Source organism: Pogoniulus pusillus, chromosome 22 (assembly GCF_015220805.1).
Source record: "Pogoniulus pusillus isolate bPogPus1 chromosome 22, bPogPus1.pri, whole genome shotgun sequence".
In the NCBI taxonomy this organism is placed as follows: domain Eukaryota; kingdom Metazoa; phylum Chordata; class Aves; order Piciformes; family Lybiidae; genus Pogoniulus; species Pogoniulus pusillus.
Genome location: NC_087285.1, coordinates 5,334,610 through 5,354,795, shown reverse-complemented (window position 1 = coordinate 5,354,795; position 20,186 = coordinate 5,334,610). Strand labels below are relative to the sequence as shown.

The 20,186-nt window shown below is 45.3% G+C and overlaps 1 protein-coding gene across 10 annotated transcripts in view; it reads left to right on the top strand.

The window, feature by feature from the left end:
* The window catches only part of LOC135185125 (follistatin-related protein 4-like), a 291,550-nt gene that overhangs the window by 249,482 nt on the left and 21,882 nt on the right, over positions 1–20,186 (top strand). For all 10 annotated transcript variants that reach the window (XM_064161549.1, XM_064161548.1, XM_064161547.1 and 7 more), the window contains 3 exons: positions 6,378–6,498; positions 16,509–16,670; positions 18,368–18,502. In XM_064161549.1, coding sequence (XP_064017619.1) covers positions 6,378–6,498; positions 16,509–16,670; positions 18,368–18,502 — 418 coding nt within the window. The remainder of the gene's footprint in view (positions 1–6,377; positions 6,499–16,508; positions 16,671–18,367; positions 18,503–20,186) is intronic.

The following is a 20,186-nucleotide window of genomic DNA, read 5'->3' as shown; positions in this document are numbered from 1 at the left end:
AACAATAACTATTACTTTGATTATTATTATTGTTGTTGTTGTTGTTATAATTGCAATTATATTAATAATAACAGCAATAGATAATAGTAGCAATAGCAATAATAACAGCAACCATAATAATAATAAAAATAATAATATGTTATTATAATAATACTGCATATTATTATAACATATGCTTATTATAATGACTATTATTATTACTACTAGTAGTAGTAGTAGTTCTTCCAGAATGGTTTCTTCTCCATTCACAGAATCCCAGAGTCCCTGTATGGTAGGGCTAGAGAGGGACTTCTGGACACCATCCAGTCCAACCCTCCTGCTAAAACAGGATCACCTAGGGCAGGTCACATAGGAATGCTTCCAGGCGAGTTTTGCAAGTCTCCAGAGAAGGAGTTGCCACAACCTCTCCAGGCAGCCTGCTCTGGGGCTCCTACATCCTTACACCAAAGAATTTTGGACATATTCAGATGGAACACCCTGGGTTCCGCTTTGTGCCTGTTGCCTCTTGTCCTGTCACACCACTGAAAAGACTCTGGCCCCATCTGGCCCCATCCTCTTGCCCCCCATCTTTTAGCTCTTGCTGAGAATTGATCAGGTCCCTCTTCTCCAGGCTCAACAGCCCCAGGGCTCTCAGCTGTTCCTCCTCACAGAGATGCTCCAGTGCCATCAGCATCTTTGTAACCTCTGCTGCCCTCTCTCCAATAGTTTCCTCTCCTCCTTCTCCTCCTTCTCCTCCTTCTTCTCCTTCTTCTCCTTCTCCTTCTCTTTCTCCTTCTCCTTCTTCTCCTTCTTCTCCCTCTTGTCCTTCTCCTCCTTCTCCTCCTTCTCTTTCTCCTTCTCCTGCTTTCTCCTTTCTTCTTTCTCCTCCTTCTCCCTCCCCTGCTTCCCTTTCCCCTTGCCCTTCTTCCCTTTCCCCTTCCCCTCCTCTCTCTTCCCCTTCCCCTTCTCCTTTCTCCTTCCTCATTCTACTCCCCCTTCTTCTCCTTCTTTCTCCTTCTCCTGCCACTCAGCACTGCTGCAGAGTCTGGTCCTACCCTCTTGACACCCATCTTTCAATTATTTATAAGCATTGAGAAGTTCCCCACTCAGTCTTCTCTTCTGTAAGCTAAAAAGCCCCAAGTCCCTCAGCCTTTCTTCATGAGGCAGATGTTCTAGTCCCCAGTCATCTAATTAATGGGCAAAAAAAGGGGAGCAGCTGGTACCTCACACCCTCCAGAATCACCCCAGGTTAATGTGGACTCCCTCCACACCAGCTGCATCCGTGGGTGTCAGAGCAGGAGATTTGTGGTGTTCTCATCGCGTCTTGGATTTCACTTGAGACAGAGCGCGGGAGAGATTTACAGGCAATCTGCAGTGTTTTACACGTTTGTGAGCGCAGTGTCTCCAGCCTGCATGACCAGGGAGCACATTAAAGGGAGGAATGGGATAAATAAACATGAAAAATCTGCTCTTTGGAGAGAGGGATGCCTTCAGTAATCAGGGGTGATGGAAAGGAAACACAGCAGACACGGAAAAAAAAGGTGCATAGCCATTTTCCAGGATCTGCTTTGTTATGTTTTGGAACTGACAAGGTGCAATAGCAGCTTCTCTTTATTGTTGTTTGTTAGATTATTGAGCTGTTCTCCAATTAAAATGCAGTGTGGTGTGTATTTTAATCTGGAAGAGTAAAAACGTATTCTGAGGTCACTTAATCAGTCCTTTGTTTGAAGGGCACTTGCAAGGCAAAAAAAGAAGCTGACGAAGGGCAGAGAACTTTTGATTTGAAAATGGGAGAGAGAGCAGGAGACAAAGTGTTGGAGAAGTCAATCCATCATCTGCTGCTGGTCGACCTTATCAATTACAGGAAATTATAAGCATAGCTGGATGGATTAATTTTTTTTCCTGAAAGTGTAACATTATTTTTTAATGCTATGAAGTAGAGGTGATAAACACCCCGTCCTTACCTGGCAGCTTGGATGCAAGGCTCATCAGTTTGTGGGGTGAGAAGTTTCTGCCTCGCTTTTCATCACTCCTCCTGCTTCCTCTCCGTGAGAAAATTCACCTTCATTTACCACTGTAGGTAATTGCCATTACCTTCATGGTAAATGAAGAGAACCATGTCTCAAAAGTTACCTTTTTTTTTTTTTTGCCTCTCTTCTGGTTTCCTGTCTTTTACCATGAGATGACAAATAAAAATGCCTTTTCCAGGTCATGGTTGGCCATTGGTGGGGTAGGAGTAAAGCAGTCTCAGCTCCTGGTGGGGTGCAGCACTTCACTGGGAATCCTGGACAGTCCTGAGATCTCTGCTTTAAGGGTGGGATAATTCTGGGGAGAGAAGATTTATGTTGCAGAATCACTGAGTCCTAGCATGGTAGGGGTTGGCAGGGGCCTTAATCTGGTCATAGAATCAGCCAGGTTGGAAGAGACCTCCAAGATCATCCAGTCCAACCTAGCACCCAGCCCCATCCAGTCAACTAGACCATGGTTCTAAATGCCTCATCCAGGCTTTTCTTAAACACTTCCAGGGACGATGACTCCACCACCTCCCTGGGCAGCCCATTCCAATGCCAATCACTCACTCTGCCAACAACTTCCTCCTAACACCCAGCCTAGACCTCCCCCAGCATAACTTGAGATTGTGTCCCCTTGTTCTGTTGCTGGGTGCCTGGCAGAAGAGCCCAACCCCACCTGGCTACAACCTCTCTTTAGGTAGCTGCAGACAGCAATGAGCTCTGCCCTGAGCCTCCTCTTCTGCAGGCTGCACACCCCCAGCTCCCTCAGCCTCTCCTCACAGGGCTGTGCTCCAGGCCCCTCCACAGCTTTGTCGCCCTCCTGTGGACACCTTCCAGCACCTCAACATCTCTCTTGGCTTGAGGAGCCCAGAACTGGACACAGTACTCAAGGGGTGGCTGGACACAGTACTCAAGGGGTGGCTGAGCACAGGGGCAGAATAACCTCCCTTGTCCTGCTGGTCACACTGGAGAGACTCCAAACCCAGCTACATGTTGTGATCCTGGGCAAGCTGTTGTCATTGACCCTGCTTTAACAGAGGGGTTGAACTGGATGATCTGTAGAGGTCCTTCTAAATGCCACCATGCTGGGATTGTGTGAGTGTGAGATGTAGAGTTAGAAGCTATTAAGAAATCAAAGACTCATAATTTCCTAATGCTCTAGGGCTTGGGTTTTTACAGCACTTCCAAACACACCCCTGTAAAATACAGAGGGAAAGTGCTTGTGCATAGCAGTGTAGGCATACAGATAAAGTGTAACTGTGAAATCCTAATGTACTAATTATATCCACAGGGAAACACAGGGAGAAGCCATGAGCTGCCATAAACACACAGCAAGAGTCATTAATTTGTTAGAGAATTCACTGTCCTGTCTCTGGCAGCAGAAGGATCAATACTGAGCCTAAATGCCATCATCCCCTTTTCCTTCCCACATCCAGTGCTGCTCTTTCCCCATAACATTGTAGTCTGCTGTGAATGTACTGTGTGTGCACAAGTTGCAATGCAGGGTGGATAATTTCCTTCTATGCCTGCCATAAATGATACAGTGTTAACTAAATTATCTTGGGTACTCTTCTTTAAGTGCTAGAAGCCAGAAAATAGTTTTTTAGACATCATAAACCATGCTTTTACCAATATAAGCTTTTCTTTACAAGAAAAATGCTTGTGGAGAGGAGAATAATCCTAAAACCTTGCCTCAGTTTGGGTTTTGCAAGGGGCTTTACTTATATTAATCCATTTGTATGCATTGGGGGAAAAAAAAAACAGATTGCCCATAAAAAGACAATTGCAGAGCACAAACCAAGCATTCATAATATATATTTCTTTTTCCTGAGATATCTTAAAGAAAGCAAGATGCTTAAAAGAGAGAATATTTTATTGTCCTGTTTTTTTTTTCCACAGCTCCTTGTAAATCATTCCATAAAAGTAACCATCCAGCTTTTATTGATCTAAACTCAGTTTGAGTTGCTTTGGGATTAACTTCAAAACCTGTTATGAAGTAGTCCCCTCCACTGCCAGCATTCCCTGTATCTCATGCAAATATCATTTGAGCAGGGTTGATATCTTTTCCATTTGCAGTTACTCATGCCTCTGTGCTTCCAGGCAGGAAAGATCTAGCTGGCCAGAAAACAGGGTAATGCTTGAAATGGGAATTTCTGAGCAGATATTTGTCATGTATTGGGTAGCTTAACCAACTTATCCTGTAGTGTAGGTGCCAAATCTGCCTGATGCCTAAGGTGACAGTGTTATCAGAGATGCTTTGGATTAAAGATAATGTATTTCAGGGTATTCAATGGATTTCCTCTTCTTCTTTATCATTGTTCATACATTTGAACCCTAGAAGTGTTCAAAGTCAGATTGGATGGGGCCTTGAGCAACCCTGTCTGGTAGAAGGTGGCCCTACCCGTGTCAGGGAGGTAGGAACTAGGTGATCCTTAAGGTCCTTCCCAACCCAAATCATTCTGTGATTTTATGATTTGCACACTGGGGCAGTATATGCCTTAGGGTAGCAGACAGAACCAGGGTGATTATGTTTGAGCCCTCTCAGGTCAAGGTCTGTGCTTTGGGAAGGGTTGTTGCCCTGCCTGTAAACTCTGTATTTCTCAGATCTCATCTAATCTGCCTTTTAATGTGTCTAAAAGCTAGGTGAGATCTTCAACTTCCATTCCCCCAGACAGTGCTGGTCTGCCACTGAGAGGAGAGGCATGATAACAGTTCTCTGGTGCCAGACAGAAGTTTCTGGAGAATTTTTAAGAGCCAGCAAAAGTAGTGCCAGATCAATTCCAACCTGCAAGAGTTGGGCTACTTTGTGCTCTTCTTGGACGGTGCCAGCTGGCATTGCCAGTCTGCTTCAGCATCACAGCTTCCTTCAAAGAACTGAATTTCAAAGTGTCATGGCTGGAAAGGAAGCTTCAAACTGTAAAGCAGATGCACCCTGAAGAGGCAGGAAGTGTGAGCTGTAAGGAGCCCCAAATGGTTTTGGTTTAGAAAGCAGCCCATCCTATGATCAAACAGCTTCTGCTTGTACTTTCTGAGCACCTGGCAGGGGAGTTGTCTATAACAGGATGCAGCAGGGAAAGGGAGCAGCATCAGCACCTCTGTGAGTGGATTCCCTTTCTTTATCACAAAGAAATTGAGCCTAAGGTCTCAATTCCCAACCAAAAGAGGAAAATTGTGTTCCTATTTTATGCCATCCACCCTGGTAGGTTCAACCAAGTTATGCTGGACGACCTTGGCTGTGAGAGCACACACACAACAGTGCTGCATGTCCAGCTTGACTGCTGGTGTCCTTGCTGCACAAGGCTGGCAGGAGACATGGCATTGTGGAGGGATTTTTCCTACATGCCTGGACTGCAGGCTGCCTTTCTACCTCCACACTGAAAATCTGGAACAAAACCCTATGGTTTTCATGAGAAACACAACTCACTTTGATGCACTGGATATGTGTTACCCTAAGTCTACATTGAAGTTTACCATAGTTCTGCAAAGAGTTTAGTTTAGCTTGCTTCATGCATGGAGCTAATTAAAGAAAGAACATTCTTTGAGCTCATGAACAGGTTTTTTTATGTGTATCCTCCTGGGTTTGCACAGAAGTACAAACATCCTGGAGGTGCAGAAGCTCAGATGTTAACAGAATAGAAAGAGAAGCTGCTTCATGCACCCATCAATGCTGTAGGTCTGTTAACTACAATTTGAGGTCAGTTCATAAGCAGCCACAGGAACAACATATTCAAGTACCAAAACCTCCCTCCTAACTCCTGTTCTCCCCTTCTATAATCAAAAATTGAAGTAATGCAAGAGCAGATGTGAGAAGATGAAGAGGATAAAGGAAGATACTTGTCAAGCAGTTACAGATCAAAAGAGGTTTCTTTGAGGAAAAGCTTTTTGTCTTCTTCCTTGCCTCCTGCTTAGGATATTGTCTGAGATAGGTGACAAACAGTTTCAGTTCTCTCCCATCAAGTCTGAAGGTTAGAGTGCATTTCCTAAGAGCTGGGTTAGATAAAGGAAGCCATCACCCACCCAGAAGCTAACATTTTGTGCATCTCACTTTAACGCACAGGTATTAAATTCCCCCATAAATTAAACAGCTGGAGGTTGCCATCTTTTTTTTTCCCCCTCTTATGTGCAAAGAGCACCTTGTTAGCAACCAGCACAAAAGTTCATGTTCTCAGATGAGTTGCTTTGCTTTACTCTCCAATTGCTGCTCATTTTCTCCCTGCATGCTGATTTATGCACTTTAAAACTGACTGTTCACAATTCCAGCTGCGTTCCCAAGCAGCGCTGCTGGCAGAACCACGGGGCAGGTTGCCTCCCTTCACGTGGTTGGTGTTCCAAGGGATTTTTTGCTAACTAATAAGGCACCTTTCCTGTCTTTTTTATTACATACAGGATTTTGGAGAAGATGATTCCCTCTACATCACCAAGGTAACAACTATTCACATGGGCAATTACACCTGTCATGCTTATGGCTATGAAGAGCTGTATCAGACCCACATCCTTCAGGTGAATGGTTAGTAAATGACATGTGTGACAATCCACGTGAACTTTCCTGTAAGCAAAGTTGTGTGTTCATCTCCTTTGCACAGAGATGTGAGAAGCCATGCACCAAAGTGTCTCTGCCTGAGTGCATATAAATATCTAGAGGGTGAAGGTCATTAGGGTAGGGCTGAACTGCTCTTGATGGTGACCGAGGGACAGTGAGTTCAAACTAGAACACAGCGGGCTTCCTTTGAACTGAAGGAGAAACTTTGCTGTGAGGGTGCCAGAGCACTGCAGCAGGCTGCCCAGAGAGGTTGTGGAGTCTCCTTCTCTGGAGAGATTCCAAACTCACCTGGACATGTTCCTGTGCAATCTGATCTAAGCAAACCTGTGCTAGCAAGGGGTTGGGCTGGATGATCTCCAGAGGTAAGGTCCAACCTCTACCATTCTATGATTCATAGATATGTAGAACCATAGAATTCAAACAGTGGTAGAATAGTTTGAGGTGGAAAGGATTTTAAAGATCGTCTAGTTCCACTCTTCCCACCATGGACAGGGACATCTTCCACTAGACCATACCGAGTGTGAATGGAGCTCAGGGTTTGCTCACTCACACAGGCAGTCAAAAAGAAAGAGACCAAGAGGAGAATGTGTATAATTACCTGGGCTTCAGCAAGTATCCTAACTGGAGAACAAACTGTCAGCACCATTTCCATCCAGGTAAAAAACAGTGTTTCAAAGCATCTCTTAGACTAATTACTGTTTTTGTCAACAGAAGTCTTGCTTCAATAGTTTCTTCCCCCAGAAAATCATTTCTGTTGCATGAAATAGCCACAGGTACTTAAACAAATAGAGCATAGTGTTTCCAAAGCCATCTCTCCCACTCCCAGCTACAGATCAGATTATTACCCAGTTGTAGTCCACTTTGTTTGCTGAGGGCTCTCTATGCTGGCTGAAGATGTGACCCACTGGCTTGCAAAATGAGGCCAATCCATTTTACAGGTGAGAGAATCAGATGGGCAACACTCCACCCTTCTCATTCACCTCTGTCCTCTGGACCACATTTGCACCTGGTGGAACTTATATTCAGGCATTTGCTATCTTTCTTCTGACCTCAGGCTCGGTCAGATGCATTTAGCTGAAAATTACATTAGCTTAAACTGGCATTTCATGGAGGGATGAGCCTGTAGAGCATCCACCACTTCAGCAGCACAATGTCCAGCCTTAACCCTTTGTTTACACATGCTCATATGACCTGCAGTATCTCCAGACTAGGAAACAGGGTAAGACATTGCTTACTAAGGGTAGATTTTGATGCACTCTGCTCTGAAGGTATTTAGGTTGACTGGCAAATTCCTTAATTTTGTTTTGGGGGATCTCTTGCCATGGAGTCATAGAATTGTTTTGATTGAAAAATACTTTTAAGGTCATCAAGTCCAACCTTTATCCAGCTACCAATTCTAGTGCTAAACCACGTCACTCAGCACCACATGTACACAGCTTTTCAGTCCCTCCAGGGATGGGGATTCAACCACCTCCCCAGAGAGCCTGTTGCAGTGGTTGAGAACTTTGCAGTGAAGAAATCTCTTCTAACAGCTGACCTAATCTTCCTCTGATGCAAGTTGAGGCCATTTTCTCCTGTCCTATCACTTGTTACTAGGGAGGAGAAACCTACCCCCACCTGGCTCCAACCTCCTTTCAGGGAGTTGTAGACAGCAATGAAGTCTCAGCCAGCTTGTCTCCAGGCTGAGCAACCCCAGTTCCCTCAGCTGCTTCTCACCAGTCCTGTTCTCCTGACCCTTCACCAGCTTCATTGACCTCTTCTGGACATGCTCTAGCACCTCAATGTCCTTGAAGTGATGAGCTCAAAACTGAACCCAGTACTCAATAATCAGCCTCACCAGTACTGCATAAAAAGGGATAATCACTTCCCTGGTCCTGCTGGTCACGCTATTGTGATACAGGCCAGGATGCCATTGGCCTCCTCAGCCACCTGAGTACACATTGGCTCACCTTCCAAAGTGTTATAAGGAACATTAATGTTTAGTTCTCCCTCTAGATGCACATCAGCCTCTACAAATGAGAGCTTTCAGCTGGCAAGAGCATATCACTACATGCAAACTGAACAGATTGAGGCTGACACAAAGAGAAAGAGTGAGAAGGGAGATTTATGCACTCTGAGAAGTGCCATGGTGAATGTGGAGTTAGCCTTGAGTGCAGCACAGGCCTTCTGGACATGCCTAACTGCTCCCCACCTGCAGCAGGTACCTGGGGGAGAGCACGGAGCATCCAGCTGATTTGAGGGAGAAGTGGCTTAATGTTTCTACATAATAATTTGTCATCTTTTGAGACAGAAAACTGCAGAGTCCCAGCAACATGGATAACTAGATCGTGTGTGCTGCAGCTGGGAAAATAGGTTTCCTTCCTCAAAGTGCTATTTGTTTGTTGAATGGCAGTTGAAAGAAAAGCGAGCTAACAACTTAATCCTGTGTATATTATGTGATATATTATGTGGTCTGAATGGAGTTAAGTTGGCAGACAGCAATGGAGGCTTGATCATCACTGAGAATAGAAGGCCCAAAAGCTTTGAAACTAAATCCAGACTGAAAGGAAGGCGAGATGGAGTGTGGGGAGGGGAGTGATTTGTTTTGTACTCGTGCCTGCCACTTAGATTTAACTTGTTGTTGAAAGATCCCATTTTCTTTTTCAATGGGAGTTTCACACCACAGCTGTATGTGGTTTTTCTTAGTAATAGAAGAACACACCAAAAAACCCTCACTATCAGTGCTGGCTTTTTAATGTTGCTATATAGTCACTAAATACTGTGGAAAATGCCATGTCACAGAACCCCAAAATCCCAGCACAGTGGAGCTTGGAAGGCACCTCTGGAAGTCATCCAGTCCACCTCCCCCTACTAAAGCAAGGTCACCCACAGCAGCTTGCCCAGGATCACAGTGTCCAGGTGGGTTTGGAATTTTGCCAGAGAAGGTGACCACAACTTCTCTGAGCAGCCTACCCCAGGGCTCCAGCACCCTCACACCAGAGAACTTCCTTCTGATCTTCAACCTCCTAGGTTCCAGTTTATGCCATTTGTCCCTTGTCCTGTCGCTGGGTGCCACTGACAAGAGTCTGGGTCCGTCCTCTTTGCCTCATCTCTTGCTTCCCACCCTTTAGCTCTTGCTGAGCATTGATCAGATCCCTCTGAGGCTGCTCTTTTCCAGGCTCAACAGCCCCAGGGCTCTCAGACCTTCCTCCTCACAGAGATGCTCCAGGCCCCTCAGCATCTTGGTAGCATTCACTGGACTCTTTCCAGTAGTTCCCTCTCTTTTCCTGTCTTCTGGTATCAAACCCAAACTGCTAGAAAACACTGAAGGGTCTTGAAATCTTCATCTTACAGCATCTGATATTCCCCTTGTGAGCCATTAGGCTTTGTGAAGCAGAGTATGTGCAGTGGCTGGCTGCATACAGCACAAAATTCTCTCCTTTTCTGCCTGAGTCATCATTTCCTGCAGCAACTGGTGCTGGGGCTACAGCACTGATGATAGGACAGTGTTGCTTACCTTCAGCTGCATGGTGAGGTTCCACCTGCTCAGGAAATCCTTCTTTTCTGGAAACTTACAGGACAAATTGAGGAGTTTCTCTTGACTGGAGTAGAGAGAAGAAAGCTGAAATGAGTGAACATTCTGAGAATCCACGTACAGTTGATGGACTCTGTTCAGTGCTGGAGATTGTCTGTCTATATCAAACTAAAAACTCCATCTTCAGAATGGGAGGGGTTCTGTTGCTTTTCTCTCTTGGACTGAAATGGTAAGAGAATGTGACAGAACCAAGTCAGCCAGAACTCATGTATCTGCTCCACCTGCCTCCTCCAGAGAAGCACTGATACACTTCTAATGTCAAAAACACAGAGCTTCACTCTGGGAGAGCAATCAGAATTGTTTGTTGTTTTTCTTTTGAGTAGACAAACCTCCATTTTTTTCAACTGGGAAAGATGAGGGAGAAAAGAACCAACTGGAGGTAAAAGGGTTTATCCTCAACCCTTCCCAGACTCAGTGTTTTCATACAGGCAGGTCCAAACTTTTAGACCTCATTTCAGTTAATTCCATGTTTTCAAAGCTGCAGTTACTCTTCCAGTGTCCTCTGATCCTGGGCCATGGTTTATAGTTCCCAATGAGGTCCATCTTTCCTTTTCTTGCTTTTTTCTCCTTAAAAGAATCTGATCTTAGTTATATGCACTCTCTTTATATATACTAACCAACATATATTCCCTTTCTCTTGCTTTCTCCTTTGTCTCTTTTCAGAACATAACACTGGTTTGTCACAGCTCATCAATTAGGTGATAGCCCAAACAAGAATTAGGTGATAGCCCAAGCAAGAGTAACAAAGCTGGTGAAGGGTCTGGAGGAGCAGCTGAGGGAACTGGGGTTGTTCAGCCTGGAGAGGAGGAGGCTGAGGGTAGACCTTCTGGGTCCCTACAACTCCTTGAAAAGAGGCTGAAGCCAGATGGGGAGGGGTCAGTCTCTTTTCCCAAGGAACAAGAGACAGAGCAACAGGAAAAGAGTGAAAAACTCCAGTCCAGCAGCTCCTCACAAGACCTGTCCTCTAGCCTCTTGACATGGTAGATTTGAGTTGAGTTCATCAATCTTAGGATGCACAGCCATGATCAAATTTAAGTCAGTGTATTTGTACAGCTGGCCCTTAATGTCTTTGGAGAAAAAGAATGTGCTGAAAGGTAGCAGGGAGTTGAAGAATGCAAAATTCATCTTTCTGGTATCTTTGATCAGGAGAAGCCAAGAACAGCAGGAAAATTATGTTCTCGCCTGCCTATGGATATTGCTTGGGAAATGTGTACAGCATGCGCTAACCGTAGGGAGGAAAAGCAATTTGTCACTTTCAGGGGGAAAAAGAGTTGCTGAGGATAAAGAATCTCATAAAGTCGTAATCAACTATGAAAATTGATAGTTGGAAATCAAGAGACTGCTGAGTGTAGGCCATCATTTTCCTTGGTCCTTGCACTCTGGAAAACATCAGCATAAATCAGAATATTGTATTCCTTGGAAACGGTGTTTAAAAGCTGCTCAATCCTCAGCCCAATTAGAGGGGTCCAGTAGGACCCATTGCCCAGTAACAGAGAGAGGGTTTAAACATGGATGTTAGGTTAGTGTGGCTTTTCAGGAGAAAAGGTGCAGCACTGCAAGCTGCTTGCGACTCATAAATGGAAAGATTAAAACATCTGAAGGACATGATTAGTCTATTAATCATCGCTAAGCCCTAGAGCAGCAATGTATGTCTTTGGGGCTTGATTCCACCATCTGTCCTTTATCACCTGAGCTGCTTTATTGGAATGAATTGGTCTGCTCACAAAGAAGGTGCTGCTCAGTATGCAGCAGAAGGCAATCTACCCCATCTCATACTTGTTTGAATGCCTCTTTTTTCCTCCTTTGCTTAAGATAATAGCATTTTTATATTGCCCTTGGCTGCAGGCACATTAATGGTTAGCAATGATATATATTCACCAAGGGCAATAGCAAAGGATAATCCATATATTCCAAAGTCTTGGAGCTGAAACCTTTGCAAGTGTAAAGTAAAATGTGCTTACTTGGAATGTATTAATTTGTAGCAAGGACAATAAAAACGCATTCTGCAGTTTGCTGTGATCACAAGGCAGTTGCATGCAATAATTTACCTGTGCAATGAATTATGTAAGGCAAGGGAGGAGAAATAAAAAGTTTAAGAAAGGAAGGAGCAGGAACCTGATAAGAGAGCAGGAATGGAGGTTCAAGACATATATTTGTGGGTAAAACCACAGTTTCCATATTAATCACTTTTGAAAAGACACCTTGCTATAATTCCACGTTAAGCTAATTTTCATGCAGAACATTGATTCAGTGTCTAGGACCCCTGAGCTACCTCCTGCAGAATAAATCTGTTGTGCTTCCAGCCCTGCAGGTGAAATACAGGGATTACTTACATGCAGATTAACATGGAGTGAGGTAAAAAGCTGAGAGATACAAGTGAACTCTGCTCTCTGGAAGAGTGCCCTGGTTCCAGGGAGCATGGTCGTTGTGGCACTCACTGGGAGTGCTGACTTGAGAGCCCACAGGGAGAGGAAAGCCTGATGCAAACCAATGTAAGAAAATACCAACTCACACTGGGTTTGAGAGCATTAGACAGTGGATGTCTGGGATGGGCTTTATCTCCTGGTAGAGCTGGTGGGTGAGAATAACTCCACTAAGCTTGGAGTAAAATTACTCTGATGCCTTTGTCTATTTAGGACCTATTAGAGAAGGGCTTGAGTCCAGCGAGGGAATATTCCCCATGTCCCATTGTGCCTGGGAACTTTGAGATGCTGGAGTAGGTCCAAAGAAGAGCAACAAGACTGGTGAGGGGTCTAGAGCACAGGTCTGCTGAGAAGGAGCTGAGGGAACTGGAGTTGTTCAGTCTAGAGAAAAGAAGACTGAGAGGAGACCTTCTGGCTCTCTACATCTCCCTGAAAGGAGGTTGGAACCAGGTGGAGGTTGGTCTCTTCTCCCAAAGAACAAGCAATAGGACAAGAGGAAATGGCCTGAAATTGCACCAAGGAAGGTTGAAGTTGGACACAAGGGACAATTTCTTCCCCAAGAGGGTTGTCAAGCTCTGGAACAGGCTGCCCAGGGCAGTGGTGGAGTTCCCGTCCCTGGAGGGGTTTCAAAGCCATGGAGACGTGGTGCTGGGGGACACAGTTTAGTGGTGACTTGGCATCTTAGGGATCTTTTCCAACCAAAAAGACTCTGATTTTGTGACTACCTGTCAGCTGGCTTTGCCAGAATTTGGGCATCTAACCTCCTTGGGTACTGCACTTTTTTCCCATGCATTTGTGGTAGACAAACCACCTCTCATCTCTCAGTCAGAATAAATCACACAGGTTGTCAGTGGACCTCAGTTTGTAAATCATTCTAAAACTGTTACTAGGAGCAAGCAAATCATAGGTGAGACAAGCACTGAGTGCAGGACCTTCATAACATTCTGTCAAAGTGGACAGAAATTACTATCTTTATCCTATCATGCCTGGAAACACTGACTCAGAGAAATGTAAATGCGTTTTCTGAGGTGCAGATGGAATGAGAAGCTCCTGACTCTCGGCTGTGTTCCCTTGAATTGCTTGGGCACTGTCTCTTAAATAAACTCAGGGATGACTCTGACAGCTGCCAGCCTTTTCCAACAGCAGATCACTTCCTTCACTTGCCTTCTGCTTGATCTGGCACCTCCTGAAGTCAGGAAGAGCCCCAACCCTGACAGTAATGGGAAGAAGAGAAGTTGAAAAGCTGGTAAATGCCTTTATGGAGAATTTGAAGCCTCAATTTAATAAAGCACACCTTGCCTTTGTTGGTAACCTCCTGGTTAGAAAGCTGTTGGATGTTTTTTTCACTTGTCCTGGACATTAGGAAAAAGTTTTTCATGGAGAGAGTGGTCAGGCACTGGGATGAGCTGCCCAGGGAGGTGGTGGAGTCACCAGCCCCAGATGTGCTTCAGGGTCATTTAGATGTGGTGCTTGGGGATATGGTTTAAGGTGAATCTTCTAGAATAGAGTTGTAGGTTGGACTTAGTGATCCTGAGAGGCTTTTCCAACCTGGATGTCTCTGTGGTTTCTGTGAAATAGAATTATGGAATACCCTGGGTTGGAAGGGATCCTTACAGCTCATCCAGCCCACCCCCTCTGCAGTAAGCAGGGTCATCCCCAACTGGAACAGGTTACTCAGAATCCCATCAAGCTTCATCCTGCTTTGGCAGGGGAATTGGACTCAATGATCTCTGGAGGGCCCTTCCAACTTCTAAGGTTCTGTGATTCTGAGAAGCCTGACCTTAAATGTCTCCAGGGATGTAGCCTCCACCACCTCACTGGGCAGCCTGTGCCAGTGTTCCACCACCCTGAGTGTAAAGAACTTTCTCCAACATCTTACAAGACATTTTCTTTTCTTGTCAAGTAAAAGGAATAGAAGATGGGGAATATAAATCCACATGTCCAGTGCAGAGGTGTAGTTTGAAACCATTCCTTTGCCAGAAGTTCCCATTCCTTTGTCTCTCCCCTTGCCCCTAGCATTTCCTCTCTGATTACACTTGGAATTATTTAATCTGTCCCCATATGGATTTATAGGAACAAAGCAGGCTGCAAACACAGATTTCATTTTATTCTAGAGCAACTGTTAAGGCAATTTAAAGTTGCCAGTCTTGTCACAGAATAATAGAATTGTTTAAGTTGGAAAAGACCTCTAAGATCTTCAAGTCCAGCTGTCAACCCAACACCACTATGGCTACTAAACCACATCCCCATGTGCCATGGCCACATGTTTCTTGAACACCTCCAGGGATGGTGACTCCACCATCCCCCTGGGCAACCTGTTCCAATGCCTGAACACTCTTGCAGGAAAGAATTCTTTCCTGATCTCCGACCTCACCCTCCCCTGGCACAATTTCAGGCCCTTGCCTCTCATCCTATCACCTGGATACAAGGGAGAAGAGACCAACCCTCACCTCACTGCAACCACCTAATATCAAACTAGATAAAGAATCAAGCAAGTGGGAAGAGACCTCCAAGATCATCCAGTCCAACCTATCCCCCAGCCCTATCCAATCAACCAGACCATGGCACTAAGTGCCCCAGCCAGGCTTTTCTTCAACACCTCCAGGACAGCGACTCCATCACCCCCCTGGGCAGCCCATTCCAATGGCAATCACTCTCTCTGCCAACGACTTCCTCCTAACATTCAGCCCTGACCAGTCAACTAGACCCTGGTCCTGAGATTCCCAGTAGAAGTTTGTTATTTAATTTCTTCATACTTTCTTGAAGGAAAAAAAGGCTACAAAATTTCCTCAGTCCTACCCTAGTGTCAGCAGAGGTTATTCATTTTACTTGAGGAGAGAACTGAACTCTCACATATCACCTCCAGGTTTGACTCTGACCATGGGTTTTAAAAACTTTACACTTTTCAAGAGTTACATCAGGAGTCCCAAAATCTCCTCATCTGGTAAAAAAAAGTTGATCATTTGATTCTGTAACAGAGCAGTCTGTGACCACCCTACAAATACCATCAGTCATGATACAGCACACCTTCACATTGCCTTTTACTTATATCCCTTCTGTGAGAGGGCATCTTCTTTTCCCTTCATCTTGAGGTGAAAGGAGGGAAGGTGCCACTGGTAGTCTTTACAGTTGTTGTAATATTGCCAATTATTGCCAGTTATGTGAGTAAGTTTTTAGGCAATAGCTAACAGGTGATACTAAAGCCTTGTTGGTTTGAGTAACGAAGGCAACATGATTGAAAATCAATTAACTTGACTGTAATTGTGCTATAATTAGTAGTTCTGCAAATGGAGTGTATTAAATAGTTCAGAGGGGCTTTCCTGAAACAAGTTAAGTCATGTTTTGAAGGCCGCAGAGGAAAACAGAGAAGGAATTTGTAAACAGAAGCCCAGCGCAGTGGGATTGTCCTTATTGGTGGAACACAATCCCAGCATGGTAGGGGCTGGAGGGGATCTCTAGAGGTCATCCAGCCCAGCACCCTTGCTAAAGCAGAGGCATCTGCAGCAGCTTGCCCTCCAGAATCACAGTGTCCAGGTGGGTTTGGAATCTCTCCAGAGAAGGAGACTTCACAACCTATCTGGGCAGCCTGCTTCAGGGCTTCAGCACCCTCACACCAAAGAAGTCTCTCCATAAGTTGAATTGAAACTTCCTGGGTTCCAGTTTGTGCCCATTTCCCCTTGTCCTGAGAAGAATCTGGCCCCATCCTCTTGCTCCTCATTCTTTAGCTGTGGCTAAGTATGTGAAGAGTTCATTGTTCAGAGCACCAGGCAGTGGATGTTCAGACTATTTCCTGATGGACTCTTGAGCCACCACCAACAGCTGGCACTTGCTGGGGGTGGGGGGATGGCTGAACTCACCAAAAGTTCCTTGCTTCCCAGGGAAGTTTGAAGTCACTCATTCCTTGTTTCCCAGGGAATTTTCAGTGACCAGTTCCTAGTTTCCCAGGGGAGTTGGAAGTCACCAGTTCCTTGTTCCCGCAGTGCCGCCGGTGATTCGCGTCTACCCCGAAACGCAGGCGCAGGAGCCCGGCGTGTCGGCCAGCCTGAAATGTCACGCCGAAGGCATCCCTAATCCCCGCATTAGCTGGCTGAAGAACGGCATTGATATCATGCCAAAACTCTCCAAACAACTCTCGCTGCTAGGTAAGAGCAGAATTCTGATTAATTAAAGCATTGTAGTCGGGGATTAAGGGGGATTATTTTGCACTTTAAACCAGAGGTTCCTGTACTCGCGCTAAGCTGCGGTTGTTGGGAATGGTGTTACAAAAGCCCCTGGTCTGGCTGCTGATCTTTTTTGTCCCCTGTGAATTTCCAGTATTGATTGATATCCTGGTGATGGTGTTCTCTTAAAAGCCAGCCTGCCTGCTTCTCCACTGCCTCTTGGCCGTGATGAAGAAGTGAGGTGGGGGTTGGTCTCTTGTCCCTGGTATCAAGTTGTAGGATGAAAGGAGATGGCCTTAAGTTGTTCCAGGGGAGGGTTAGGTTTGATGTTAGGAGCATTTTCCTTCCTGAAAGAGTGGTCAGGGATTGGAACAGGCTGCTCAGGGAGCTGATGGAGTCATCATCACTGGAGGGATTTAAGAAGCATATAGCCATGGCACTGTGGGATGTGGTTTAGTGGGCATGGTGTTGTTGGGTTGATGGCTGAACTCAGTGATCTTAGAGGTCTTTTCCAACTGATTCAAGAGAGATGTTGAGGTGCTGGAATGTGTCCAGAAAAGGACAACAAAGCTGGTGAAAGACCTGGAACACAAACCCTATGAGAAGAGGCTGAGGGAGCTGGGCCTGCAGAAGAGGAGGCTCGGGGTGACCTCATTGCTGTCTACAACTACCTGAAGGGAGGTTGTAGCCAGGTGGGGTTGGTCTCTTCTCCCAGACAACCAGCAACAGAACAAGGGGACACAGTCTCAAGTTGTGCCAGGGGAAGTATAGGCTGGATGTTAGGAGGAAGTTGTTGTCAGAGAGAGTGATTGGCATTGGAATGGGCTACCCAGGGAGGTGGTGGAGTCACCGTCCCTGGAGGTGTTGAAGCCAAGCCTGGCTGGGGCACTTAGTGCCATGGTCTGGTTGACTGGCTAGGGCTGGGTGCTAGGTTGGGCTGGATGATCTTGGAGCTCTCTTCCAACCTGGTTGATTCTATGATTCTGTGTTTTTCTTCAGCTCTAAGCACTACACAGGGTGTAGATCAGTGGAGACTCAAGCTGTGCTTCACTGCCTCACACCCAACTTTGCAGAGGGAGTCAAGCTCTTGGTCCCTGTTCCAGTGAGGGTGCACCAGCCACAATGAAAGGCAAAAATAATTCTTTGCAGTTTTCTACATAAAAATATTCAGAACTTCCCCACCTGCCCCAAAATCTGGCTGTGGTGCATTGCAGCCCTCAACCAGCGTTGACCACACAGATATCCCTGCATGGTTGGGTGTGATATCTCCAAAGCTTCCTAAGGACTTAGGCAGCAAAGTTGCAAAAGCAACATTACAGGAAGAACTATAGAGAGACCCCTCCTAACCCAAAGATCTTGGCGATCTGATGAGAAACAGTTTGAAAAATCAAAGTTATTTTTCTCTCCACTAAAGCCAAAGCAATTTATTTAAGAAGAACTAAATGAAATGTAATTTCTTGTTTACACTTGGGATTGCTCTTTGTTTGTTTGTGGCACAGAGCATGTCTGTGCTAATGGAAAGAAGCAAAACATCAGCTCTCATGGGAGTCCCCTCTAGTTATGTTTGGGGAAAGAGCAGTGTGATAGAGCCAGCCTGCTGTGGCAACAGAAGGTGATTAAGGGCAGGAAAAGCAATTAGCAGCAGTGAGGAACACTGTTTGTGGGTGCTTTTCTTACAGCAAATGGAAGCGAGCTTCATATCAGTAGCGTGCGGTATGAAGACACTGGTGCCTACACCTGCATTGCTAAAAATGAGGTGGGAGTGGATGAGGACATATCTTCACTTTTCATAGAGGACTCGGCCAGAAAGACACGTAAGTTTCATCTTCCATCTCTTTATTTCTTTGGAGAGGCTTTAAATCAGATGGTACACATGGAATTCTACACTTCAGTCCACTGCATGTGGTGTGTTGGGCTCTTACTCGTAAGCTAACAACAATTTGGTCTGCACTGTCATCAGAGAATTACTGACTCTTTTGGGAAGGAGTCATGTGAGGATGGTAAAAAACTCAGTTGGACACTAGGAGAAACTTCTTCACTGAAAGGGTTCTCAAATGCTGGAACAGACTCCCCAGCGAGGTGGTCGAATGTCCATCCCTGGCAGACTTTAAGAGAGACAGATATGTGGTGCTGAGGGATATGGTTTGGCACCAGACTTGGTGGAGTTAGTGAATGGCTGGACTCAGTGACCTTAAAGGTCTTTTCCAGACAAAATGATTCGGTGTGTCAGAAGTGTTCTGGATATGGCACAGGTAACATTCTTACTAAAGAACTAAACACTGTGATAGTTTTAGATACCAAAGAATCTAAAATCTAGTATTTGGTTGAGTTATATGTGGATTTAGGAAACATATTTTCTTGATTTCTATCCAAAATTTCTTTTACAGCCAGTTCCAAGTTGAAGCTCTGAAATAATTAGATGCTTGAAAAATAGTGACAGAATGAATTACTTTACCTGTATATACATTGTTAGCTAGCAATATGTATTTCCCTCAGTGTGAAATTGTCTTCCACTTCCAAGACAAATATTCTCCCAGCCATTTCTGGCTGCATGTCTCCCATAGGGTGCAGCAGTATTACCTTGACCACAGCGTCCCCAAAACACATTTAATGATGAAGGTGACCAGTTACCCAAGTGGAAAAGCTCTCAGAAGCCTGATCCTTCCAAAGTCTTCTGTCTTAACTACATCAGAGACTGCATGGGTAGCAATCAGGGGTGATCTCATTGCTGTCTACAACTACCTGAAGGGAGGCAGTAGCCAGGTGGGGTTGGTCTCTTCTCCCAGGTACCAAGCAACAGAACAAGGGGACACAGTCTCAAGTTGTGCCAGGGGAAGTATAGGCTGGATGTTAGGAGGAAGTTGTTGTCAGAGAGAGTGATTGGCATTGGAATGGGCTGCCCAGGGAGGTGGTGGAGTCACCATCCCTGGAGGTGTTGAAGCCAAGCCTGGCTGGGGCACTTAGTGCCATGGTCTGGTTGACTGGCTAGGGCTGGGTGCTGGGTTGGGCTGGATGATCTTGGAGCTCTCTTCCAACCTGGTTGATTCTATGACTCTATGGGTAGAGTGTGATAGGGAAAGGCTAGGTGTAAAAGGGCTTTTTGCTGCTTTTCTGGCTGTTAATGTAGAGCAAGAATTGAAAAGAAAGTTAGCCATAAATCTGTGCTCTCATGGAGATTCTTTGGGAAATTTATCCTGTTCCTCATTAACCAGATTTGTGCACTCTTGTTAATATGGGTCATTTTCCCTTGAATTCTTGAGCAGGGGAAATTGTACAATGTTGAGAAATAGTTGGATGTATCTTAAAAAGAAATTCAAGTGTAGATGTGCTTTCAAAGGGGATTAGAATCATAGAATCAGTCAGGGTTGGAAGGGACCACAAGCATCAGCCTGTTCAACCTCCCTGACGTGGGCAGGGACATCCTACCCTAGGTCAGGCTGGCCAGAGCCTCATCCGGCCTGGCCTTAAACACCTCCAGGGATAGGATCTCAACCACCT